The 23,808-nt window shown below is 43.4% G+C and overlaps 1 protein-coding gene across 2 annotated transcripts in view; it reads right to left on the bottom strand.

Moving 5' to 3' along the window:
- ACER2 (alkaline ceramidase 2) overlaps positions 1-23,808 on the bottom strand; it is a gene marked incomplete at both ends in the record, with an annotated part of 33,227 nt that overhangs the window by 6,195 nt on the left and 3,224 nt on the right. The window contains 3 exons of one of the 2 annotated variants that reach the window (XM_084239191.1): positions 7,997-8,134; positions 15,976-16,117; positions 16,844-16,958. In XM_084239191.1, coding sequence (XP_084095317.1) covers positions 7,997-8,134; positions 15,976-16,117; positions 16,844-16,958 — 395 coding nt within the window. The remainder of the gene's footprint in view (positions 1-7,996; positions 8,135-15,975; positions 16,118-16,843; positions 16,959-23,808) is intronic. The other variant, XM_084239192.1, reaches the window with a different exon arrangement.

Genomic DNA, 23,808 nt, shown 5'->3' on the forward strand with positions numbered 1-23,808 from the left:
TTCCCTCTCTCAGTGGCTTGTGCCAGCCTGGCCCCTTCCTCTGCCTTCTCAGATCACTTTCTCTCAGCCGCCGCCACCTAACATCGGCCCAGTCACACCTTCTCTTAGAGCCCTGACATTTTCCTTCCTTAAACTTTTCCAAGCTGGAATCATGTATTTTCTCGTGTAACTATTTCTTTAATATCTAATATCCAACTAGACTGTGAGAGTAGGAACTATGCCTGTTCCCACAATAGGCAAATACAAATGTGTGCTGAATAAAGAGACAGAAAAAGAAAGTAAAGGACAATTCTCAGTGGAGCCTAGTGACCACACATTTTCTTTAAATTAAAAAAAAAAGACATAATATATATTGTACGTAATGTAGCATAAACATCATTGGGCTTCAACGAGGCACATCCGAAATAACCTTATATAAGATTATGATGCAACATCACTTCAATTAAAAGAAAATAAAAATGACACCTCAATAACAAATTTTAAAAACTAAAATAATTTTAAAAAACACCAGTAACCACACTGATTGGGTACCACGTTCTTAAAATAGATGCCAGGCACTATAAAAGCAAAACAAACAGGCCTCTTGGCTTGCCATTTTCAAAAGGAAAATAAAAACTGACAAAAACAGACACCAACAAATAGAGACAGTCAGTCTGGTACAAGAGGACCTGTGTATACTCAATTTAACTAAACAGAATTTTAGCTTAAGGAACACACCAGAACAGAGAGCAATATGCTGGAGAAGTAGCGCAAGTTATTATTTTGTTACTGTTTTGTTTTGTTTGTTGTCAAGTAGCAAGAAAGGCGAAATGTCAGGAGGTTAGTCACTGTCAGGAGGTTAGTCACTGCAAGGGGCAGGGCAGAGCTGGGTACACAGCTCGGGGGCAGGGAAGAGAGCCCTGCAGAGGCGGGTCCAGGTGCAGCTGCCACTGTCCTTCCTCTTGCCTACAAGGAAGACTCCAGCTGAAAGTTACTCGCCAAGCTTATTTGTCCAAACCTGAGGTTTGGTTTTTCCATTAGGTTTTTCCCCACTTTACAGGGTTTATGTCAAAATGTCAATGTAAGGTTAAGTGAAAAAAGCAAGACAAAGGTCCTATTGATAGAAAGACCCTATTTTATGATAGAAAAATCCGAGAGGATGTCTACCATCTCTTTTTAACCCTTTGAAGCATTCTCAAGGTTTTTCTTAACAATAAACTCACTCCCATAATCAGGAAAAAAAAGTCTATTTTAAATGTAGTTGAGTCACTGTAGAATGTGACACCACCACAAGTTTCAGTAAATGGCAGGTGATGACCCCAAATCATTATAAAAATTTGTCTCCTCGTGGTCTGAGAGAAGGTTCAGGAAGGACAATGAAAAGATAAGAAGACTGAAGTGAGCACTCAGAGTGAAGGCTAATGAGAAACACATAGCTAAGAGCACAGTAAGAAGCATTTATCTGAGACGTTACAGATCATTGCTAATGACAAAAAGGGAAGATCTTGGAAGGAAGAGCAAAGAGCAATAAGGCATCCTCTTGTCTGGGAATTTTATCAAAACAGGCCAAAAACCATTTCTCTTTCCTCACTGGGCCTCAGGTGGGAACTGGGACATGGCAGTGACCATGGGGAGCTGTCCCTGCCCACGTGGGGCCCAGACAGAGCAGAGGACACAGACACTGAACAAAACATCACAAATAATAATTCAATTACCCTCAGGAGGGTGCCATAAGGGAGAAGTTTGAGAAGCCATGGGAGCATATAAACAGCTGAGTAAAAGCCTGAAGGATGAGCAGAAGCCAGCCAGGCCAAAGGGCGAGAAAGAAGGAACAGAGGGAACCTGGGCCCGAAGGAGCTACATGCTCCCGGGGACTGGAAGGTCAGATGGCTGGAAGGGGCGCTTCAGGTGGGCGAGATCAGCAAGCAGGGGCCAAAGGAAGGATCTGGAACTTTATCTTAATTGCAATGGCAGCAAATACTAAATAAATAAAAATAAAAAAATAACTGTAATCAGATGGAATGTTCAGGGAAGGAAGAGGAAGCCGAGATCCTGGCTTGAGCAACTAGGTAAATGGTGCTCCTGTTAGGGGGGAAAGGATGTCCTAAGCTAATTCCATGCAGGCTTTGTGGACTCCACCCCCACTCCAGACCAAAGCCATCAGGATTGGGAGAGACAAATCCCATCACCACCAAAGGGAAGGTGGCTGGGACCTGAGGGTGGAGTTAAGCAGCCAGGTTTGGTATAAAACCAGACACGTGGGCTTTGGGAGGGGTTCCCTTTTTGGCTCTCCACCAGCTCGCGGCTCGCGGTCAGCTCTCAGAGTGCCTTTGGGTTTCCAGGTCGGCAGATCGGGTAGACGCATTTAAGATTTTATTTCCCTATTTTCTCCCTGAGTTGTACATTTCCCCATTTCCCCTTCCCTTGTAAATAAACCTTTTATTAACCTTTTGTGTGTGTCTGCAGTGGAGTATTAATAAGTCCTTTTAAGCGCGCGGGTGAGGACCCACAGCCAGGCAACCCGTTTTATATCGGGGCTGCCCTGTAAACACTCCCATAACTGCGGCTGGAAATAGTAAGAACCAAAACTGGCAAGGCAGGGCAGGAATCTGGTTTTGGACAAGTTGTACAGGATGCCTGTCACACAGTGGAGCAGTCAGGAAGGCAGCCAGACAGGTAGCGGTAGAAGTGGAAGGAAAGTCTGGTTGGAGGCATAAAATTGGAAGTCACTCACATATGTATAATAATTAAAGTCAAGTAGATGAGCTCTTAAGGAGAAGGATAAAGGGAGAAAAGCAGAGATTGCACCTTAAGATCCCTTAAGATTGCACCTTAAGATTGCACCTTAAGGGCCTCCTCGGTGGCGCAGTGGTTGAGTGCTGGGTTGCAAAGCTGCCCGTAGCCTCTGCAGCGCGCCGGTTTGATCCCCGGCTGCTCCCCGGCCACCGGAGGCGGGTCCCACATGGCACGCAGACCTCTCCTGCCGCCCGCGGTGTACTTCGGTCCTCCTGCCTGTTCTGCTCCCCGCTCTGACTCTGGTGAATTCTCTCACCCTCCCGCGCTTCTGACTGTACCCAGTGCTTGTATAAATAAATAAAAATAAATCTTTTTAAAAAAAATTGCACCTTAAGGAATCCCTACATGCCAAGGTATATAGGAAATAAGGAGCTGACGTGGGAGACGGAAAAGGAGCTGCCACAGAAATGACAGAAACCCTGAGGGGGTGTCACAGGAGCCAAAGGAAGAACACTCAAGGATGAGGGGGTGGCTTGTGCAAACAGCTGAGAGAACAGCACATGAGATATAGAAAGACGGAAAAGTGATCCCTGGAAAGGGGGGCTCGGGTATTGAAGTGGGGGCAGAAACCGCATTAGAGGGAGTTAGAGAATGAATGAGAGGCAAGAGATGGAGACAACTTTTAAAGAATTTGATTGTCAGGCCTCCTGGTGGCGCAAGGGGTTAGGCACAGCACTATGAAGTGACCCACAGCCTCTGCAGCACGAATTTGATCCCAGGCCGGCCAGGGAGCAACCCACATGGAGAGCAGACCTCTCCTGACTCGCCCGCTGCTCCCCTCAGCAGTGTACTTCAGTCAGTCTGCCTGTTCTATTCCCTGCTCTGTCTCTGGTGAGTCCTCTCACCCCCTTGCACCTCTGCCTGTACTCCCCCCCACCCAGCTCCAGCTCTTGTATGCATAAATAAATATATCTTTAAAAAAAAAGAAATTTGATTGTCAAAAAAGAAAAACTCATGCCATTTGCAGCAACATGGATGGAGCTAGAAGGAATTATGCTCAGTGAAATAAGCCAGAAGGAAAAAGAAAAATATCGGATGGTTTCACTTAGAGCAGGAATATAGGGGAACCAAATAAGACATCAGTGTAAAAAATAATAACAGTACAAAACACAACACAGCAAAAACAGACAATTATAAACCAGAGACATCCTGCAGGGGGGGAGGAGGAGGGTGAGGGGTCAGAGGGAGCGAGGGAGGAGCACAGGGGACTGAGGTGATGGTGCAAGGGTGCCTTAGGGAAGGAAACTCTATGGAGACTACACCTGCGGGGGTGGGGGAAGCAAATATTGTTTAAAAATGAACAATGATGTAAAAAATTTTAAAAATTGTTACAAAAAAAATTAAGAAATTAAGAAATTTGATTGTGACTTTCACGAGAACATAAAGCGCGTTGGCTGGAGACAGCTCCAGGTTGCATGTTGGAGAAAATGGGGGAAACGCAAATGTTTTTACAGGCAACTGGAAGGACCTGTTAGAAGGACACGACTGATATCGAAGATAATCTAGAGTAAAGTAGGTTGGGACAATGACGGGAATAATCAATAGGGAGAAAGATGGACCCAAGAGGGAGGCACCCCATTATGTTGCAATTTTGTTCATTATTAATGATAACAAATTAGCTGCAGTGATAGCGAGCTTTTCAGGGGCAAAATTTTAAATACAGAACAGAAACTAGTTCCTCTGTAGTTACTTACTTTCTCTGTTTAAAGATCACAATTGGGAGGCAGAATTTATTTACACTACAAAATGTCAATTTTTTCATTTGTCCTAACCACTTTATTGTTGCCTCAATACAAAAACTATAATATTTATATTATAAATAAATATAATAAAAAGGAAACCCAGCCACACAGAGAAACAAGTCTCTTTGTCCTGTGGCTGCAGAGACACCTGAGTCACTGCCAACCAGATGCTTAGCTCAGAGCAAACCTGCAGCTCCAGCGGCAAAAAGGATTTCCAGCCCAGCCTTGGGCCTGGGGGAGCTGTGAGTAGATCAAAAGTAAGGGAGCCACTTTCACCAAGGGCAATGATTTATCATGAGCTTTGTTGAAAACTTTCTCCCTGAGATGAAACAGTTTTTCAGGAGTACTGTAACTCAGTATTAACTTTCTTAGGTGAGAAGATGACCAGTTATTTATTAAAGACTATAAATTCTTCTTTCTATATTTCCTGAGGGTCACAGATTATGATTTGCTACCCAGAAATAATGTGCATGCTCCAGAAAGCTAAGTATCCTCACACTTGAAGTGTGCCTTTAGAGGAGATCTATGGGTAGCATCAGACAGAACCACCTGGGCATGTTCTTGGGGGGCAGAGGGACTTTGCTTTGCTTTGTTTTATAGCCTTATTGTGGTATATTTCACATGCCATAACATTCACAACTTAAAACGTACAGTTCACTGGACTTTTGTATATTCACAATGTTGTTCAACCATCACCACAAAGTTATTTAGCACTTACCCAACACTGCAAAACTAAAAAATTTGTACCCATTAATTACCCTCCCTTGCCTGCTCCCCCACATCTCCACTCTGCCCCTAGCCTCACCCCAGCCCCAAGCAACCAGAATCTTGAGGCTTTTAAAACCACAGATTCCCAAGCCCCTGTCTTAGATTTCCAGAATCACAATCCTTGCATAAGCAAAGCTAAACATCTTGCAAATAGCTTTCTACAGGATTCTGATTTGCCCTGTGTTAAGTATCTATGGTTCTTATTGAGAAATAACTCAGTAAACACTGCGTTGTGTAAGTGAGTAGGCAGATTCAGGATTACTAAGAATTCTTCCAGTTCTAATAAGTAACACAAATCAGTAATAAATTGATTTTAAATTCAGGCTTTGCTCTTTATTCAATTATCTGTTTTCCATTTGAAAGGACTCGCTACCACAATTGTTATTCTAGGATCGGCTTCAGCCTGTCTCTGCCTTGGGTCTCTCACATCCCTTGTCCTCATAAATAACTCAAAGACAACAAGGCAAGACCTGACAGCATTCCTCCACAGGGCATTGTATTTAAATACCTCTTCAATGAACTTTGACCCTGCCAGCTGTTACTGACAATCAAAGCAAAGCCCAGAAGTAAAGCAGTGGAAAGCAATGTGTATCTCCTCTCAAAACAAAGATAGAGAAACTGGGTTTAACACATCGCACACATGACCGTACACATAAGACTCCAATCAAGACCCTCCATGTCCACAGCAGTGAGAGTGAAAATGAAAATTTAAAAACGGATACAAAGAGACCTCCCTGGTTGAGCGCAGTGCTATGAAGCTGTCCGAAGCCTCTGCAGTGTGGGTTCGAATCCCGGACGGCCAAAGAAATACCCACATGGCACAGCAGACCTCTCCTATCTCGCCCGCTGCTCTGCTCAGCAGTGTATTTCAGTCAGTCTGCCTGTTCTGCTCCCCACTCTGTCTCTGGTGAATCTTCTCACCCTCCTGCACCTCTGACCTGTACCCCAGTTCTTGTATAAAAATAAATCTTTTTTAAAAAATGGATACAAAGAAAAAGAAGCATTTCAAAGAGTGCTGAAATAAGGACAGTGGTTAGATGTGTTTTAGTTGGGACTAGAAGGCAGTCCTGTACACACCGGAGCTAAACTAAAATATTTCTGGATACCAGCCTAAACTCCAAGTCTATAACTGTCCAAGACAAATGCTTATGTAAATAGAACAAGCTTGGGCCTCCCTGGTGGCGCAAGGGGTTGAGACGCAACCTATGAAGCTCACCGCAGCCACTACAGCACAAGTTCAATCCCCAGCCAGGGAGGTGACCCACACGGTGCAGCAGACCTCTCCTGTCTCACCTGCTGCTCCCCTCAGCAGTGTATTTCAGTCAATCTGCCTGTTCTGTTCCCCACTCTGTCTCTGGTGAATCCTCTCACATACCCCCACCACCCAAAACTCTGGCCCTGTATCCCAGTTATTTTATGTATAAATAAATAAATCTTTAAAAAAAGAACAAATTTAAGATATTGAAACCAGCCAAATGCCCCAAAACAGATGAATGGATCAAAAAGTTGTGGTGTTTATTCAATGGAATATTATTCAGCAATCAAAAAGACAAATTCATGCCACTTAAGGCAATATGGATGGAGCTGCAGGGGATTAGGCTAAGCAAAATAAGTTGGAAGGAAAAAGATAAATATCAGATGGTCTTACTTACATGTGGAATATAGAGAAACGAAGCAAAAGCTCAAGAAAAAGTCAGAACTAGCAAGCTGACCATAGATCTGTAGTATACAGTAAAGGATGGGGAAGCGGGGGTCCAAATAGGGAGAGAAGAGCACAAGGGACTATGGGATGGTTCACAGGTGGTATGGTGGTGGGAGAACTGTGGGGATTACACCTGAGGGGAGAAACCAATTACTGTACAAAAATGAAAATGTTACCCAAAAAAAATTTTTAATTAAAAATAAATTAAAAAATAGAGCAGGCTTAATGTCATAACTGTAGACAAGAAAAAAGTCTCAAATGTATCACCATCAACAATAGCCCACCTGAAATTAAGGTTTCCTTGTATATAGAAATTCATTTTCCTGCCTCCTTCCTCTTTTTTCTTCTTTGTGTGAATGCAACAGCCTTTTTTTTTTTAAGATTTATTTATTTATGCATACAAGAACTGGGGTACAGGCCAGAGGTGTGGAGGGTGAGAGGATTCAGCAGAGACAGAGTGGGGAAGAGCAAAGGCAGATTGACCCAAACACACTGCTGAGGGGAGCAGCAGGCAAGTCAGGACAGGTCTGCTGCGCCATGTGTGTAGCTCCCTGGCCAGGGATAGAACTCATGCTGCAGTGGCTGGGAATTGCTTCATAGGTTGCGTCTTAACCCCTTGTGCCACCAGGGAGGCCCCTGCAATAGTCTTTTTAGGACTTTCCTTATCTCCTTATTCTTATCCTATGAACAAATCTGTTCTCTTTTCTCCAGAACCAGGCTAGGCAACTTGTTCAAGACAACTATCAGGTTCTCAAGGTGCTCAGGCTAGGCTAGTTTTTGATAGTAGGGATGCATCACATCCACTAAACAGCTGCTCCCTTCTTTCTGAAAATGATATTATTAACATTCTGACGTAAATTGTCAAACCTCCTTCCAATCCAACAGTCAGAACTGAGTCTCTGTGAAGAGTCAAATTCCCTTCACATGCTCAGGAGCAGTAAAAGACCGCGTAGCTGGTGCACCCATCACAGGGCAGGTGTACGTGGCAGGCAGCAAGAAGGACACACACCTCTTTAGCTCTGCGATGAGCAGCACGGTGCAAGGAACCCCCAGGGACATCAGAGAGATGTTGTTGATCGCAGGCTTGACAAAGGCCAGGCACGTCGTCACTGCAGACAGCACACAGACCACCACCTTGAACCGGCCCCTGGAGCCATGAAATAAACCAAATTCATTAGAACACAAGGTCTCGTTGTTGAATATCAAGGTATAGATGCAGCTGGTGGGAGTGCAACTAGAGAAAAAACTTTGCACTAAGTACCAAAATCTAAGAGCCATTCACACTTGGTGGCTTAGTTAGCCACCAAGAGACTAAGAGTTAAGAACTGATTCTTGTGAAATCAGACACTTGAAATATTTAGCCATGAGAATGGTAAAATGAGAATCAACTGCAGACCCTGAAGGTAAGATATCGATGATTGTTTTCTTAGTGTTACTTTTCTATGTTTGTTAGATGTTGTGCAGTAGGGTGTGGCAAACCTTTCCTGTAAAGGTGAGCTAATAATATATTTTAGTTTTCACAAGGCACTGAGTGAGTCTCTGCTACTCAACTTTGCCACTGTAGACAACAGGAAGTGAATAGGATTGGTTGTGCACCAATAAAACTCGATTTGCAAAAACAGGCATGGACTGGTTGGGCCCACAGATTGCAGTTTGTCAACCCCTGTTCTAGCAGGTGAGCACAAAGGACACTTATGTTGAAAACAGAGACTATATACAAACCACAAAGCTTCCACTTTAAAAGAAAAAATGGGCTGATGCACAAAACTAAGTCTTAAAAAATTCTAAGTGTTGGGCCTCCCTGGTGGTGCAAAGGGTTAAGACACAACTTATGAAGCAGTCTGCAGCCTCTGCAGCACGAGTTCAATCTCCTGGCTGGCCAGGGAACAGCCCACATGGCGCAGCAGACCTCTCCTGTCTCGCCCGCTGCTCCCCTCAGCAGTGTGTTTCGATTAGTCTACCTGTTCTGTTCCCCACTCTGTCTCTGGTGAATCCTCTCACCACCACCCCCATGCCTCTGGCCTGGACCCCAGCTCTTGTATGCATAAATAAATAAATCTTTAAAAAAATTCTAAGTGTCTGTATTTATGGACAATCCACAGCCTAGTGAGCATTGAAATATTGTGTTGAAAGTTTTTGACATGACAAATCCTAGGCAAATGCTTGATACTATCCTCACACTCTTCAGTAAAGGTGCTTTCAGTAGAAAGAGCCAGAAGTGGCGACGTGATCTTGAACATGCTCCTTCGTCTCTCCCTGGGAATCCATTTCCTTATCTATGAAATGAAAAGCTGCAGTAGGTGATTTCTAAAGCCTCCATCATAGCTGAAATGGTTGTTATTGCTGATTAGCACAATTTATTTTGGCCAAGAGCCCTAGAACAGGTCACAGTTAGGAAACGAATTTGAATGAAATTCTATTCTAAAGAAATGACAGTGCACTGAAACCTTCAAGATACAAATCTATCTCCTCAAGAGGAAAACCACTTATCATCAAGGCACAGGAAATCATTGATCAAACTGCCAACTTTGTGACTGGAATGAACAGGAATTGGTGTCCTGAACTTTGAACAGAGAAAAAACATGTGGAGGAAAGGACCCAGGCTGCAAATCCTCAGGAGAATGGTGTTTTTCTCCTGGCCTTGGCTGCCATCCTCAGCTACTGGATAAAAGGCCATCGCTCCACCCGAGAAGGACAGGCCACTCACTGCTCCCCTTCCCCATCATGGGCAGGGCCCTTGGGGAGACACAATAACTTTTCACCAGGTTTGATGTTCTGTGACATAGGCCAAAGCATTTGGGTCTTTTTTTATTTAAAGATTTATTTCATTTATTTATGCATACAAGAACTGGGGTATAGGCCAGAGGTGGGGGGAGGGAAGTGAGAGGATTCACCAGAGACAGAGTGAGGAGCAGAATAGGTGAATCTATTGAAATACACTGCTGAGGGAGCAGAAGGCGAGACAGATGAGGTCTGCTGCACCATGTGGGTTAGCTCCCTGGCCAGGGATCAAACTCATGCCATAGTGGTTGATAGCTTGATAGCACTGAGTCTTTAACCCCTGTACCACCAGGGAGCCCCCCCCCCCAATTGGGTCTTTTTAGATTAGATGCACACATCATCAGAAACCTGAATTCCATTGCCTCTCTGTGTACAGCAGTTTCAAATTCAAGCACTAGCTGGAGAGAAAAAGAAAGCAAGAGAGAGGTTAAAAACACAGGTGTTCTGGTGAGACCGACATGTGTTCACATTCTCCCTCCATCACTTTGTAGCTAGCAAGTCACTAAACTCTCCAAATCTTAGGTTTCTACATGGAAATTAAGAAAACCTGCTCATGGAGTTCTTGCAAGCATTAAAGTACTTAACACAGTGTCTGCTGTATGGTATGTGTTAATCAAATAATAATAATTATTATTATTATTATTACCATCATTTGAGAATAAATGCTATTTTAAATAATATTATCATTGCTAATAATACCACACTCTCAGGGAAAATTTGGCTGAGGCCGCGATCACCAAAGGCTCTGTAATAGTACTAGCAAATAGTTCAAAGGCAGCAAGCTTGATGAAACTTGCTTTCTCTTAGGAGAACACTGGCAGACAGCACATCAGCAGAGGGTGTGGAGGAATGTGCTTCGGGAAGGCAGCTTCACCAACCAGGACATCCTGTGAACACACAATTCTGCAAGTAGCAGAAGTAAACAGAGGCCACATGGCAGGCAGAAAGCCAGCTGTCCTGGTGGTCCCCAGAGGCCACTAGAAATATAGGAGCCAAGGACCCCAACAGGGGGATTTATGAACAATGACTCTAGGCAGCAATACTGCAAATTCTGGTCCCATTTTCAATTTTCTGGCCCACCATGGTCTAAAACTGCAACACCAGGTCAGGAAGCCGTTAGCACCTCTGTTTCCTGTACTCTCCAAACCAAAATCTAGCAACCCAATAACATCATATTATTATAGTATTATGAAGACAACAGCAGCAGCTTTGTCTTCAGCTACCTGTTAAAGCAATGGTTTTCAACCTTATCAGGCCCTGGGGCCCCTTTATATTAAATATTCAGGGAGGCTCATTTTACTCTTCTGAAGTAAAATGGAAACTTTTGGATGATAAAACTTCCATCATTGTGACCATTGAAAACATGCCCACAGATTTCCCAGATGCCCCTTGTGGGATGGAAATGCACTGGTTAAATGCACTGCTTTAAACTCCCTGTAGGACAACTAGCCCTTGATACTCACAGGGCCACAGCATTAGGTCCTAGAAGGTCTGCTCCTGTCAGTCTATAAGTAAGGAGCAAAGACCCAGAGAGTCTAAGATGCTAGCTCCAAGTCATCTCCCAAGTGTGAGAGGCAGGACACACAGACTCTAGCCCACACCTTTGGTATTCAGGATCCAAAAAGAGAACTGGATTATGAAGTGAGGGCTGTCCCTATCTTTTGTGGAAGCAAAAGCACAAAAATCACAGCAGTCATATTATTTAGGAAATGGATGTAATTATCCTACAATAATTATTTGTTCCTGGATGTGTCAAAGTAAAAATGTCTAAAAATCATAAATAACTATCAGCAGGTGAGTGTATGTCCTGGTACTCAGGACATTCTAGGTAAGATGAAAGTATTGTTAGTCCACCAGTTATCCCTAATTGAATCACCCCATGCTATTTTTTTTTTTTTTAATTTTCTAGAGGCATGCCTTATTTATTTATTTATTTGTTTATTTATTTATTATTTGTTTGTTTGTTTGTTTGGTTTATACATGCACTGGGTACAGTCAGAAGCGCGGGAGGGTGAGAGAATTCACCAGAGCCAGAGTGGGGAGCAGAGCAGGCAGAAGGACCGAAGTACACTGCTGAGGGGAGCAGCGGGCGGCAGGAGAGGTCTGCGCGCCATGTGGGACCCTCCTCCGGTGGCCGGGGAGCGGCCGGGGAGCAGCCGGGGATCGAACCGGCTGCAGAGGCTGCAGGCAGCTTCGCAACCCAGCGCTCAACCGCTGCGCCACCAGGGAGGCCCAGCCCCATGCTATTTTAAACATTCATATCTTCAAATCATTTATCCATATTAGCCATTCATAATAACTGCTAGAATTTATTGAGTCCTCTCTTTTATAAAACACTGTGCTGTGCACTTTACATGATTTTCCCATGTATTTTAGCCCCATAAGGAAGATGCTTTCATTAGCTCCACTTTACAGATGAGCAAAACGAGGTCTCAGAGCTTTTAAAAAAGTGGATTGCTATTCAAAATCATATCTGTCATTTGGCCGTCACGCTCTGCTGTCTCTTCTCTAGAAATCTCACACTGAAACTATTCTTAATGTATTTTTAGAATATTCCAGAAGTCTATGCCAAAAGGCAGGGGGTGGGGAGGAGAGAGGTTAACTATCTGTTAAGTTCAGGCAGCTAAACCACACAATCCCTAGTCATTAGAAATCCCACTTTGACATGAAATCTTTGGTCTGGATGACCACAACACCTGCAGCAGCCACCCAGCCCCTAGTCCCAAGCAATAAAGCCCATACCCAGGAGTTTGACCTTCTTGTTCTCCCCATCAATGGCAAATTGAAAACGGACAGAGCTAAAATCTTTATTTATAGTGAGCCACTTTTTCTACAACAGGTACCTTTTCCATCTTCTGATTAAAGTTGCCCAGTCTCTCCAATGTGTTAGCCGGTCTCAGAAAGGCTGAGCAAATTCTCCTCCACATGTTACTGGTAGTAAAAACAGCAAACTCTGAGCCCTGGCTGTATGCTCCCCACTACATGATATACAGGATCATCTCACAAGAAATCTGAGCTGAAAATTCTTATTTATCTCATTTTACAGATGAGGAAATACAAAGTTAAAGAATCAAAGAGATAAGCTATAATTTGTAAGAAGGAAGCTAAGATTCAAACCCAGGTAGTCTCCAAAGTCAGGACCATCCCCACAGCGGAGGGAGAGAGGTCCCCTCTGGCCCAGAGAAATAACGCAGGTGCTGGCCATGGAAAACTCCCCCTACGGGGCCTCCCCGGTGGTGCAGCGGTTGACCGCTGGTTTCCGAAGCTGCCCGCAGCCTCTGCAGCGCTGGTTCAATCCCCGCAGACCTCTCCTGCCACTCGCTGCTCCCCTCAGCAGTGCACTTCGTCAGTCTGCCTGCTCTGCTACCCGTTCTGGCTCTGGTGAATTCTCTCACCCTCCAGCACTTCTGACTGTACCCAGTGGTTGTATAAATAAATAAATAAATCTTTAAAAAAAAAAAAAAAAAAACTCCCCCATGGCCACTGTGCTCTCTGCCACACAATACAACTGCGCTATTAGAGGTGGTGAGCCTTAATTACTACAACCATGCCTCCATTTCCTCCTCTCTAACTCATAACAACACTCCCTTACTCCCACCTTCAAGAAATGAAAAAAGAAAAAGGTCTTCTGTCATAAACACATTAAAAATCCTCACTTGGAATTTCAATCCATGATTCCAGAGGGCAACCAAATAAACAAAACTCTTACACCCATATCTTCCACTTTTTGCTCAGATGCCAGGAGTTGAAAGGTAAGAGATAAAAGCAAGGTGGTTCTTCAGCTCTCAGCCTAAGCCAATAGGTAGATGTTGTTTTGAAGGCAGAATCAGAACCTCTCTGCCCTCGAAGGCACCTCAGGACACTGCCTCACTGCCTCACACTGTCCGCCTCCACCCCCTCGGGAACCCCTCCCCCACCCCTCAGCACCAGTCATTTTCCTGAAGCTGAACAAGGAGACAGAGCAAGGCTAGAAACTGTGAGAGCCAAACCCAATCCACTGCATTTTAAAGTATACTTTCTCCACTGAGAAGGAGGCCTGAGCACTATAATCATCTAAGATCAGGAAGGCCCTCCTTTTTTCCTTCAACTTGCAAACAGCTGACTGTCACTTTCATTTTCCAGAAAATAACCTTGATGATTCTTCTACCTGCTCAATGACACTCAGTGCTAATACAATTTAATTCAAATCCTGCTGTCCAGAATAAGAGCGTATAGTTAATCCATTTATAAAGTATGTTCTCTCCCTAACTCATTTAAAAATATATTTTTTGCATTTTTTCAATACTATTAAAAATTAAGATGTGCTCTTTCTTTAAATAAAAAAACCCTGCAAATAGTGCAGGTTAAAGGTAAAAGCTCAAGTTCTCAACTAATAGTCACTGATCGGAGTTGCGGTCCTCATCCTCCCAGACATTTTTGTACACAAAGACCTAGACTCATTAATTCTAAAATTCAGATATCACATACACAGTTCTACAAGATACTTTTTGCAGCCAACATTTTTTTTTTTGAAAATTTATTTATTTTATGCATACAAGAGCTGGGGTACAGGCCAGAGATGCGGGAGGAGGGGGGTGAGAGGATTCACCAGAGACAGAGTGGGGACCAGAACAGGCAGATCCACTGAAATACACTGCTGAGGGGAGCAGCAGGCAAGTCAGGAGAGGTGTGCTGAGCCCTGTGGGTAGCTCCCTGGCCAGCCAGGGATCAAACACATGCTGCAGTGGCGTGGATAGCTTCATAGGTTGTGTCTTAACCCCTTGCGCCACCAGGGAGGCCCCTGCAGCCAACATTTTTTATGGACACTCCTCCACCTCAGTCCCTGGGGAGCAGCCTTGGCCTTTAAACAGCCGAGTGATTTCTATTCTTATTCAAAGTACCAGGAAAACTTATGATTTTTTTTATTTTCCTGACTGCATCTTCCCTGAGTACACAATTTGCCTAACTGAACCAAATGATAAAGTTTTAGACTTTTTGTCCATCTATATATTTGGCAATGCACAGTATCCTGTAGAAAAATATGTGGTAATATGTTCTGGAATCATTTCTCATTTTTATGAGTCTGGTTCTCTTCTGTTTCTTTGTATTTCAACACACCTCATTTATAGCGTCTCAGAAAGACTCTCCCTGATCAAACACAAAATCAGCACCCCCAGTCACCACCATTCTCTTATCAGCTCCATTTGCACCAAAAACACATGCCACACCCTAATACTCTATTTATTTGTTTGTTGATTTGTTGATTTATAAGCCTACTCAGGGCAAGCCCACTCTGATGTTTTGTTTATTTCTGTACCCCATTACCTAGAAAATGGATAGTTTAAAAAAAAATTAGTGGATAAATAATCATATAAGCATAATATAGTGGATATTAAAATGCACTCCTGGGCTTCCCCGGTGGCACAGCGGTAAAGCGCTGGGTTGCGAGGCTGTCCACAGCCTCTGTAGAGCCCGTTCGATCCCCGGCCGGGCCGCCAGGCGAAGGTCCCACATGGCACTCAGACCTCTCCTGCCACCCGCTGCTCCCCTCAGCAGTGTACTTAGGTCCTTCTGCCTGTTCTATTCCCTGCTCTGGCTCTGGTGAATTCTCTCGCCCTCCCGCGCTTCTGACTGTACCCAGTGCTTGTATAAATAAATAAATAAATCTTTTAAAAAAATAAAATAAAATAAAATAAAATAAAATAAAATGCACTCCTTACTGAAATTCTGGATTTCCAACTTGGAGGTATATATAGTTCTCATTAGAAGCAAAAATAATACAATTTGAAAATTACAGCACCTATAGCTCAGAGAACTGATTCCTCAGGGTACTGTAAACCTACAAAACTGGTGACAGTGTATTAGACTCAATGTCTAATGTGAACTGTTCTGGCAAGAAATCAAAAGTCTTTGAACTGCCATTCAGTAATTTCGTCACCACTGAAAATCTTTCCACTTTGGCTCATATCAAATAAGGGAGACATGTGACTTGTTATCCCTAATATCATATACATTTCTTCCCCAAATATGTTAGCATTTCCTATTTTTCCTTTCAGTTTATTTATATTATCAGAGGATACATAAGCAATGGACAGTAAACAAGTATATGACTCATTCTAGTTTATCACTAGAATGAGCTTGACAATGTGCTATTTTTCTTGATAAATACCTTGTTATTCTAGGTATTGCACTTACCAGTAAATGCAAGAGTGTTTTGCACAAGCTTACCTGTCATTTCGAAAAATCTTTGGTAGATACCTTCTGGGAAACCACATGGCCAGTGCACACATCAGAACCCAAAGGATTGCAAGTTCATCGAGCATCTGACCCAGGAAACTAAGGGTTGCGTGGAAGTAGACAGATCCTATTCCTAGAATCGATTACAACCAATAAAAAAGGTCACCAAGGAAAAACAAATTTACAAATTCAATACACTGCTTAGGATAGTTCTTTCACCCAAAGCTATCGCAAAGTCTAGCTCACTATTTCACTCAATCTCTCTGAAAAAAGAAACTGAAAGAAGAAACTCATACCACCTCAGTATGTAGACCTGAAATCTACAAAGAGGATTTTAAGTAGGACCCAATAGCAGCACATCAGAACTTTACTATTTCACAGGTAAACACCCTGGGACTTTATGGAAACAGGCAGTAAATGAAAATCAACAATCTTTCCCTGTTAAGAATTCTCAATCTGCCTGTGGGAGGAAATGGAAATTACATAGGTATTTCCCAGAACAATGAAGGATCAAACATCCAGATTTTTCCCTTTAATTTGGTCCATTAGAAAGTACAGTCTCATCCGAGTGCAATTGTTTCCCATGACTTTCTCCAGAAGTTCTCAGAAAACTGCGCTGGCACGACACCAATATTTCACATAAATGAACTCCCAAATGCTGTTAGCGATCATTCCAGCCAAACTTGTTATCAAGTCTGTATTCAAGAGACTTTATTTTGGCATCCAGCAAGCAAAATAAAAGTTTGCTAAGACGTCAGAGTAACTCTGGTTTACAAAACATAATGTTCAAAGGGAACAGGAAACGTGCGGAATTCCATTTCCTCCCTTTCAGTCCATGCTCACAAACAAATCCACTTACCCACGACAACTAAGAGAGTCCATATTAAGTAGATGCCACTGTTGAAGCACGTTGCATACTGACGGAACAAGCACATGCAGATGGGCGGCAAAACAAAAAACAGGAAGTTGCTGATCTGGGGGAAGAAATGTAAAACAAAGAGGTGAATATTAAATTAAAGGGCAAAAAATAAGGTAACTTACTCAAGTATGTCCTTTGCAACCTGGAGTGAACGTGGCCATACATCATGTTTAGGCAGTTAGACTTTTTTTTTAAAATACATATATATATATATATATATTTAAGATTTATTTATTTATACAAGAGCTGGGGTACAGGCTAGATGTGCGGGAGGTGAGAGGATTCACCAGAGACAGAATGAGAACAGAACAGGCAAACTGACAAAATACACTGCTGAGGGGAGCAGCGGGCGAGACAGGAGAGGTCTGCCGTGCCATGTGGGATCCTCTCCGGCGGGCTGGGATCGAACTGGCACTTCAGAGGCTGCGGACAGCTTCACAGCGTTGCACTCAACCCTGTGCCACCAGGGGAGGCCCCAGTTAGATTTTTTAAACTGCATATAAACAGGAAAAATTTGAAATGTCTTCTATAACCCTTTAGGGGGACTCCTTGCCTTCTCTCCGATGTAGGAGTTATGAAAAGCAGTGCAAGGGCCTCCCTGGTGGTGCAAGGGTTAAGACGCACCTATGAATCTGTCTGCAGCCACTGCAGTATGAGTTTGATCCCCGGCCAGGGAGCAACCCACATGGCACAGCAGACCTCTCCTGACTCGCCCGCTGCTCCCCTTAGCAGTGTATTTCAGTCCGTCTGCCTGTTCTGTTCCCCGCTCTGTCTCTGGTGAATCCTCTCACCCCCCACACCTCTGGCCTGTATCCCAGCTCTTGTATGCATAAACAAATAAATCTTTAAAAAAAAAAGAAAAGAAAAGAAAAGCAGTGCAATCTACAAAAGGTACACAGGCTGTTCTCTTGAGTCAAAGAATCACTGACTCTTGCACAAACGAACTATCATTCCAATTGACTCTCACATATATTTTGCAAGATAAGGCCTGCACTAAATAATGGTGAAAAGGAGAAAAAAGGAACTTAATGAAGAAGTGAGAAGGACTTGATCAGTGTTTCAGTCCCCAACAGTTTTCCACCATTTGCAGTCTTTCCTCCTGAGCCACTGGACCCACTGAAGGCGGAGTCTCCCCAGCTTCCCCAAGCCACTCCCTTAGCTTTTTTACCCCTACTCAAAACACACTTCTAGGCAGAAATCAAATATGTAAGATCCTTCCCAGCTTTAGAAGTGTAGCATTTTATCTTTTAGATACAGTGGGATTTAATACTCTTTGTTATCTCTGTAGGGGGGGGGGGCTCAGCTTATTTATTTATTTATTTATTTATTTATTTTAAGATTTATTTATTTATGAATACAAGAACTGAGGTACAGGCCAGAGGTGTAGGGGGGAGAGGGTTTGAGAGGATTCACCAGAGACAGACTGGGGAACAGAACAGGCAGATTGACCGAAGTACACTGCTAAGGGGAGCAGCAGGCGAGACAGGATAGGTCTACTGCACCATGTGGGTAGCTCCCTGGTCAGAGATCGAACTCGTGCTGCAGTGACTGCTGATTGCTTCATAGGTTGCTTCTTAACCCCTTGTGCCACCAGGGAGGCCCATCAGCTTTTTTATTTTAAATACTACATTGTATCTAATGCAATATATTCAAAATATTGCAATAAATTCAAAAATATCATTTCAACATACAATCACTTTTTAAAAATCATTAACAAGATAGTTTACATTGTTCTGCTGGCAATGAAGCAGAAGGGGCAATGAAGTCTGGAAAGTTAAGGTGATGGAGGCTTTCAAGAGAAGAAATGAGTTGTCTGTGTTGGATCATACAGAGGAGGCCTCCAAGAATCCATGAACTGAACTGAAGTAGAAGTGTAACAGGTGGTCCCCAGGAATGGGGGAGGTTCCAGGTTTCCTGCTCCACCCAAGGGAGCATGGAGCTGAATGGGGAGTGAAGAAACTGAAGAAGAGATTGGGAAGGAAGGAAGCAGGATGGAGAGCCAGAAGGAGACCTGGAGGAGGCACACGGAGCAGAAAGACATGCGAAGAAACTGCGCTTGCCTTTTGGTCGTGGACTGGTGGACACAGATGTGGGTGAGAGACCCAAGGGGAGGTGACAATGGTGGTTTTTGTCTTGATTTTGATTTTGCTCTTTTCCTCCCACACTTGTCTGGCTGTTTCTGATCCTTTTCTGTGGGTCCCCACTGAAAAGTGCTTTAGGCTTGTGGCAGGCTTTGGGGCCTTGCTCTGGGCCAATCCTGCTTGGGTGGACTTTTCCCCACAAGGGGATGGGTGACTTTGGGTGCTTGATTTAGAAACTATATTCTTTGCCTTTCCTATGTTGTTTACTTTAATTGTATTAAAGTTCCTTTTCATTAAAGTCTCATACGTTTTGTGTTGATGCGGTGGATGGCAGAACCTATTTAGAGCAGGCAGATTTGGGGGCTCTGGGGTGTCCCTCTCCTGTAACAGAAAGACTTTTCCAGACTGAGGAAATCACACAGGTATGCAACTACACAAAATGTGTCAGCAAACCCCAGAACTTGAGCTACAGGTAAGGACTGGCAGAGGATGTGGTCAACAAACGCCTCTCTAACTAAACTAGGAACAAAAGGGTTAGGGGTAATAGGAAGGGGAGAAAGATAGGGTGGGGAAAAATAAAATGAGTAAAGGGAAAAGAATATCCATTGTGAGGGGTGAGATAGGACCTGGGCTGCTGCCTTTGACTAAAATTCAAGACTAAAGTCCCTTGTGAGGCTATGACATTCTGGAGAAAGGGCACCTTCTAGTTAGTCCTCTCTGCTTGGGGTCTATTTTTCTTTCCCACCTTGGAGCCCTAGAGCATGGATAAATTGCTTCGGAGGTCCCAGGAGGTATATAATCTCTAGTCTCAAAAGTGTGGCCAACTCCCACTTACTGAGAAGCAGGTGAGGCGGCATCAGGACAGGATTGACTATATAGGCAGAAGCTATTGTTCATTGCTATCACCTCAACCTTCACTTTTCATGGACTCACAGAATCAGAGATCTTTATGAGTTAAGGTGAGAAATCTTTTTTTTTAAAGATTTATTTATTTTTATACAAGAACTGGGGTACAGGCCAGAGGTGTGGGGGTGAGAGGATTCACCAGAGACAGAGTGGGGAACAGAACAGGCAGATGAACTGAAGACACTGCTGAGGAGAGCAGCGGGCGAGACAGGAGAGGTCTGCCGCACCATGTGGGTCTCTCCCTAGCCGGCCGGGAATCGAACCAGTGCTGCAGAGGCTGCAGACAGCTTCACAGTGCTGCACTCAACCCACTGTGCCACCGGGGAGGCCCAAAGGTGAGAAATCTTAAAGACAATCCCTTGTTTTCCAAGGAGATCTAAAGAGACACCCAGGATGGTTAAGGTCAGAGAAGCATTTATCTGCACTGGGGCCAACAGCATGTCCCCTCCCCCTCCCCCTGCTGCCTCATGCACCTTCCACAGCCCCATGCTGCTCTTCATCTCTAAACTCCCTGGCATAACTCCTCATCTAGTAGCGAAAAATTTCAAACTACACCACCTATTGTACACATATCACCTGTTACATGATTTATTTATTTATTTTTTTGATTTTGTCTTTAGATTTATTTATTTATTTATTCATACAAGCACTGGGTACAGTCAGAAGTGCGGGAGGGTGAGAGAATTCACCAGAGCCAGAGCGGGGAGCAGAGCAGGCAGAAGGACCGAAGTACACTGCTGAGGGGAGCAGCGGGCGGCAGGAGAGGTCTGCGCGCCATGTGGGACCCTCCTCCTGGTGGCCGGGGAGCAGCCAGGGATCGAACCGGCGCTGCAGAGGCTGCGGGCAGCTTCGCAACCCAGCGCTCAACCGCTGCGCCACCGGGGAGGCCCCACCTGTTACATGATTTAAATGTGGCTCTCCTTTTGTTAAACATAGAAGTAAAAAGAAGAAAAGAAGGTGAAGGGGGGAAAGAAGAAAAATGGAATTGTTATACTAGAGGTTACTCAAAACCTGATCTTTCTCCTTTCATATACATGAAAGTGCCCTCTCTTGGGGGGGGGGGGGGGAAGTACCTTACAAAGCTCAAGTCTCCTTTCTAGCCCCCTCCCCAAAGATAACCGTTGTCCTCAGACTCACAGTCTTCAAGTCATTGTCTTTGCATTAATGTGAATACATACATACCACGTGCTGTAACATTATCATTCTGCAACTTCTTTTTTGCATTCAGTAATGTGCCTTGCAAACTCTTTCATCTGAATTCATAGAGATTTACCTCTCTAGCTGGAAGTGTTGCAGAGAGCACTTTATTTAGACAGCCGCCAGTAGAAAGAACACCAGTTGAGAGCCCCATCTACAGTGTTGGAGAGTATAACACATTTTGCTTTTTACTCCGTTATATCTTCACTGCCTCAAGTCCTCTGAATCTGGGGCCTCTCTGGTGGTCTAGTGGTTAATATGTCTCAGTGCTATCACCTGGGTCAGGGAGCTACCCACATGGTGAAGCAGACCTCTCCTGTCTTGCCCACTGCTCCCCTCAGCAGTGTATTTCAGTAGATCCACCTGTTCTGCTCCCCACTCTGTCTCTGTCTTACCCCCTGCACCTCCAGTTCTTCCCTGAAAAAATAAATAAATAAAATATTAAAAAAAAAAAAGTCCTCTCAATCTCCTATCTCCTTTCTTCAGTCAAGTGCACCTGTCTAGGCCAAGTCATTTGTCCCACAAATGACTCGATCTATGTAGCAGCATACACATTAGTCACTTGTAAATGTATTTACACATGTTCACAGAGACATGAAGCCACTCATTACAAAACCTGCTGTACATTCATGATGCACATACTGAGAGAGTTCAACTTAGAAGGCCCATTATAACACATGCTCCCACATAACACTGAAATCACATTGTGCAGAGTCCATCTGCCCATGGCCGCCGGCCTCCACCACGCCTTTTAAAAACATCAACAGAAAAAAAAATAAAAATACCAAATTAGAGGGAGATGATCCCCAAGACAAAAAGAGGAAGGAACTCCTAGAAAAATACGGAAAAGCACATGAATCCTGGTTAAAAGATTCAATGGCTCTGTCTCGACTAAGAAGTAAAACTTCCCCTCAATATTGTGTGGGTCACTAAAGGTGAAGAACAGTTCAGCCAAGGGCTATTTTTCAAAGCCTATTGTTGGATTATCCTTTGGAGAACTGGTTTGTTTAATTCATGTAGAACAGATTATCTTAATTAAAAGGAAACCACAATTTTAAAATGCATTAATTATTTCCTTAGAAAGTTCCTCATTCTATGAATTCCTGTGTAACATTTGTACCACAATAATCCCACAAACACACTGCAATCTCATCCTGACTCATGTGAAGACACACTTTTTCTGACAGAGAGTAAATACTGAAAAAAACAACAGGTTGTACTGTTGTTTGTTTGTTTGTTTTTTTTCTGAACAGTAGGTTCCAAAACAGACAAGGACTCCACCCTGCCAAAGTGGCTAAGTCTACGCCTCTTAATTGCAAGCAGATTCTTAACTACCTGTTCCATTGCTCCCTACCAGCCTCTGCGATGACCAGCTGTTTTGCCTGGGATGAGGAGTTGCTCAAGGGCCTGGTACTTTCAGTTTTAAAATGGAGAACATGCTGGGCAAACCAGAACAAGCTCAGAAGCCTTCATGCAAAATCCCCTCACCCCACACCAACAGGACAATAACCTCCTGCAGAGTACTAATCACACCTTCTGGTGACTTACATGCTTGTTTGAAGCTCTGGTCTCTGTGACAGGCAGACAGTACTTGCCGGATGGATGGATGGATGAACAGGAGGATGGACGGATGGGTAGATAGCAAGGATAGAAAGAGGTAAATCTGCCTTATAGATAGTAGGACATAGATTTTGGCATATTATCAAGAGAGATATTTATCTTGATGATTGGGAACAGAGCTAGTTGGGGGAGATAAGAGATCACAGACCGATTTAATCATATATTTTGCATCAAGATTTCCTTTTTTTTTTTTTTTTACCACCAGCTTAGTCCCTACTGTCCCTCTGAGTCACTGCCCAAGAACAGAGCCCCCAAAGGTCAAGCCCAGTGGTTAAAATGCAGGCCTAATTTTTTCCTAAGTGAATAGGACTTGAGTCTTTCCCCTTGGTAATACTAGGGCCTGAAAACATAAAATGTAAAAGGAAATCAAGTCAATACAATTTGTATGTAGAAGAAATAGTACAAAATCTGCAGAAGCAAAAGGCTGTGAAAGGGCATGACATGTTCTTGGAAGAGCTATCTGGGCTTGGCTGAAGCAAAGGATGATGACAAGATTTGAAGAAATAGAAGCTTGTGGGGCCTCAAGGCAAAATGCTTTGTACATTCAAACATAGTGTGAATGTAAATCAGGGTACAATCTCTGGTAGACCATTTAGAAACAATTATCAGCATTTAAAGTGAATATTCTCCTTGACACAGCATTCCTCAGCTAAGATAAGTACTTGCAAAAAATACATCCAGATGCATATATAAGGAAAGTCATCATATCAATGCTCAGAAATCAAAATGGAAACAATAAAACAGACAGAAATGCCCCTAAATGTCCATAAACAAGGAATTAACTGTTTAAATAAATTATGGGCAATTCACTGAACAAAAATTATAAAGAAAAAGATAAGCCAGTATGGGACTATATGAGCCAATATGGCACTACCTCCAAGACATATTAAGTGAAAAAAAACAAGAAACAGAAGAATGTGTGTAGTATGATATCAACAGGTTTGGGGGAAAAAACTTAGATTGGGTGTGTATACATATATACTTATTTACATATTTAAATGCTTACACAATTATATGTACTTTTTACATGCCTAGAAAATGTCTGAAAAGATACAGAAGGCACTTTTCATTTTATAAACATGCATACTCTAATTCTTTTAC

This window comes from Talpa europaea (genome assembly GCF_964194135.1).
Source record: "Talpa europaea genome assembly, chromosome: 7".
NCBI lineage: Eukaryota > Metazoa > Chordata > Mammalia > Eulipotyphla > Talpidae > Talpa > Talpa europaea.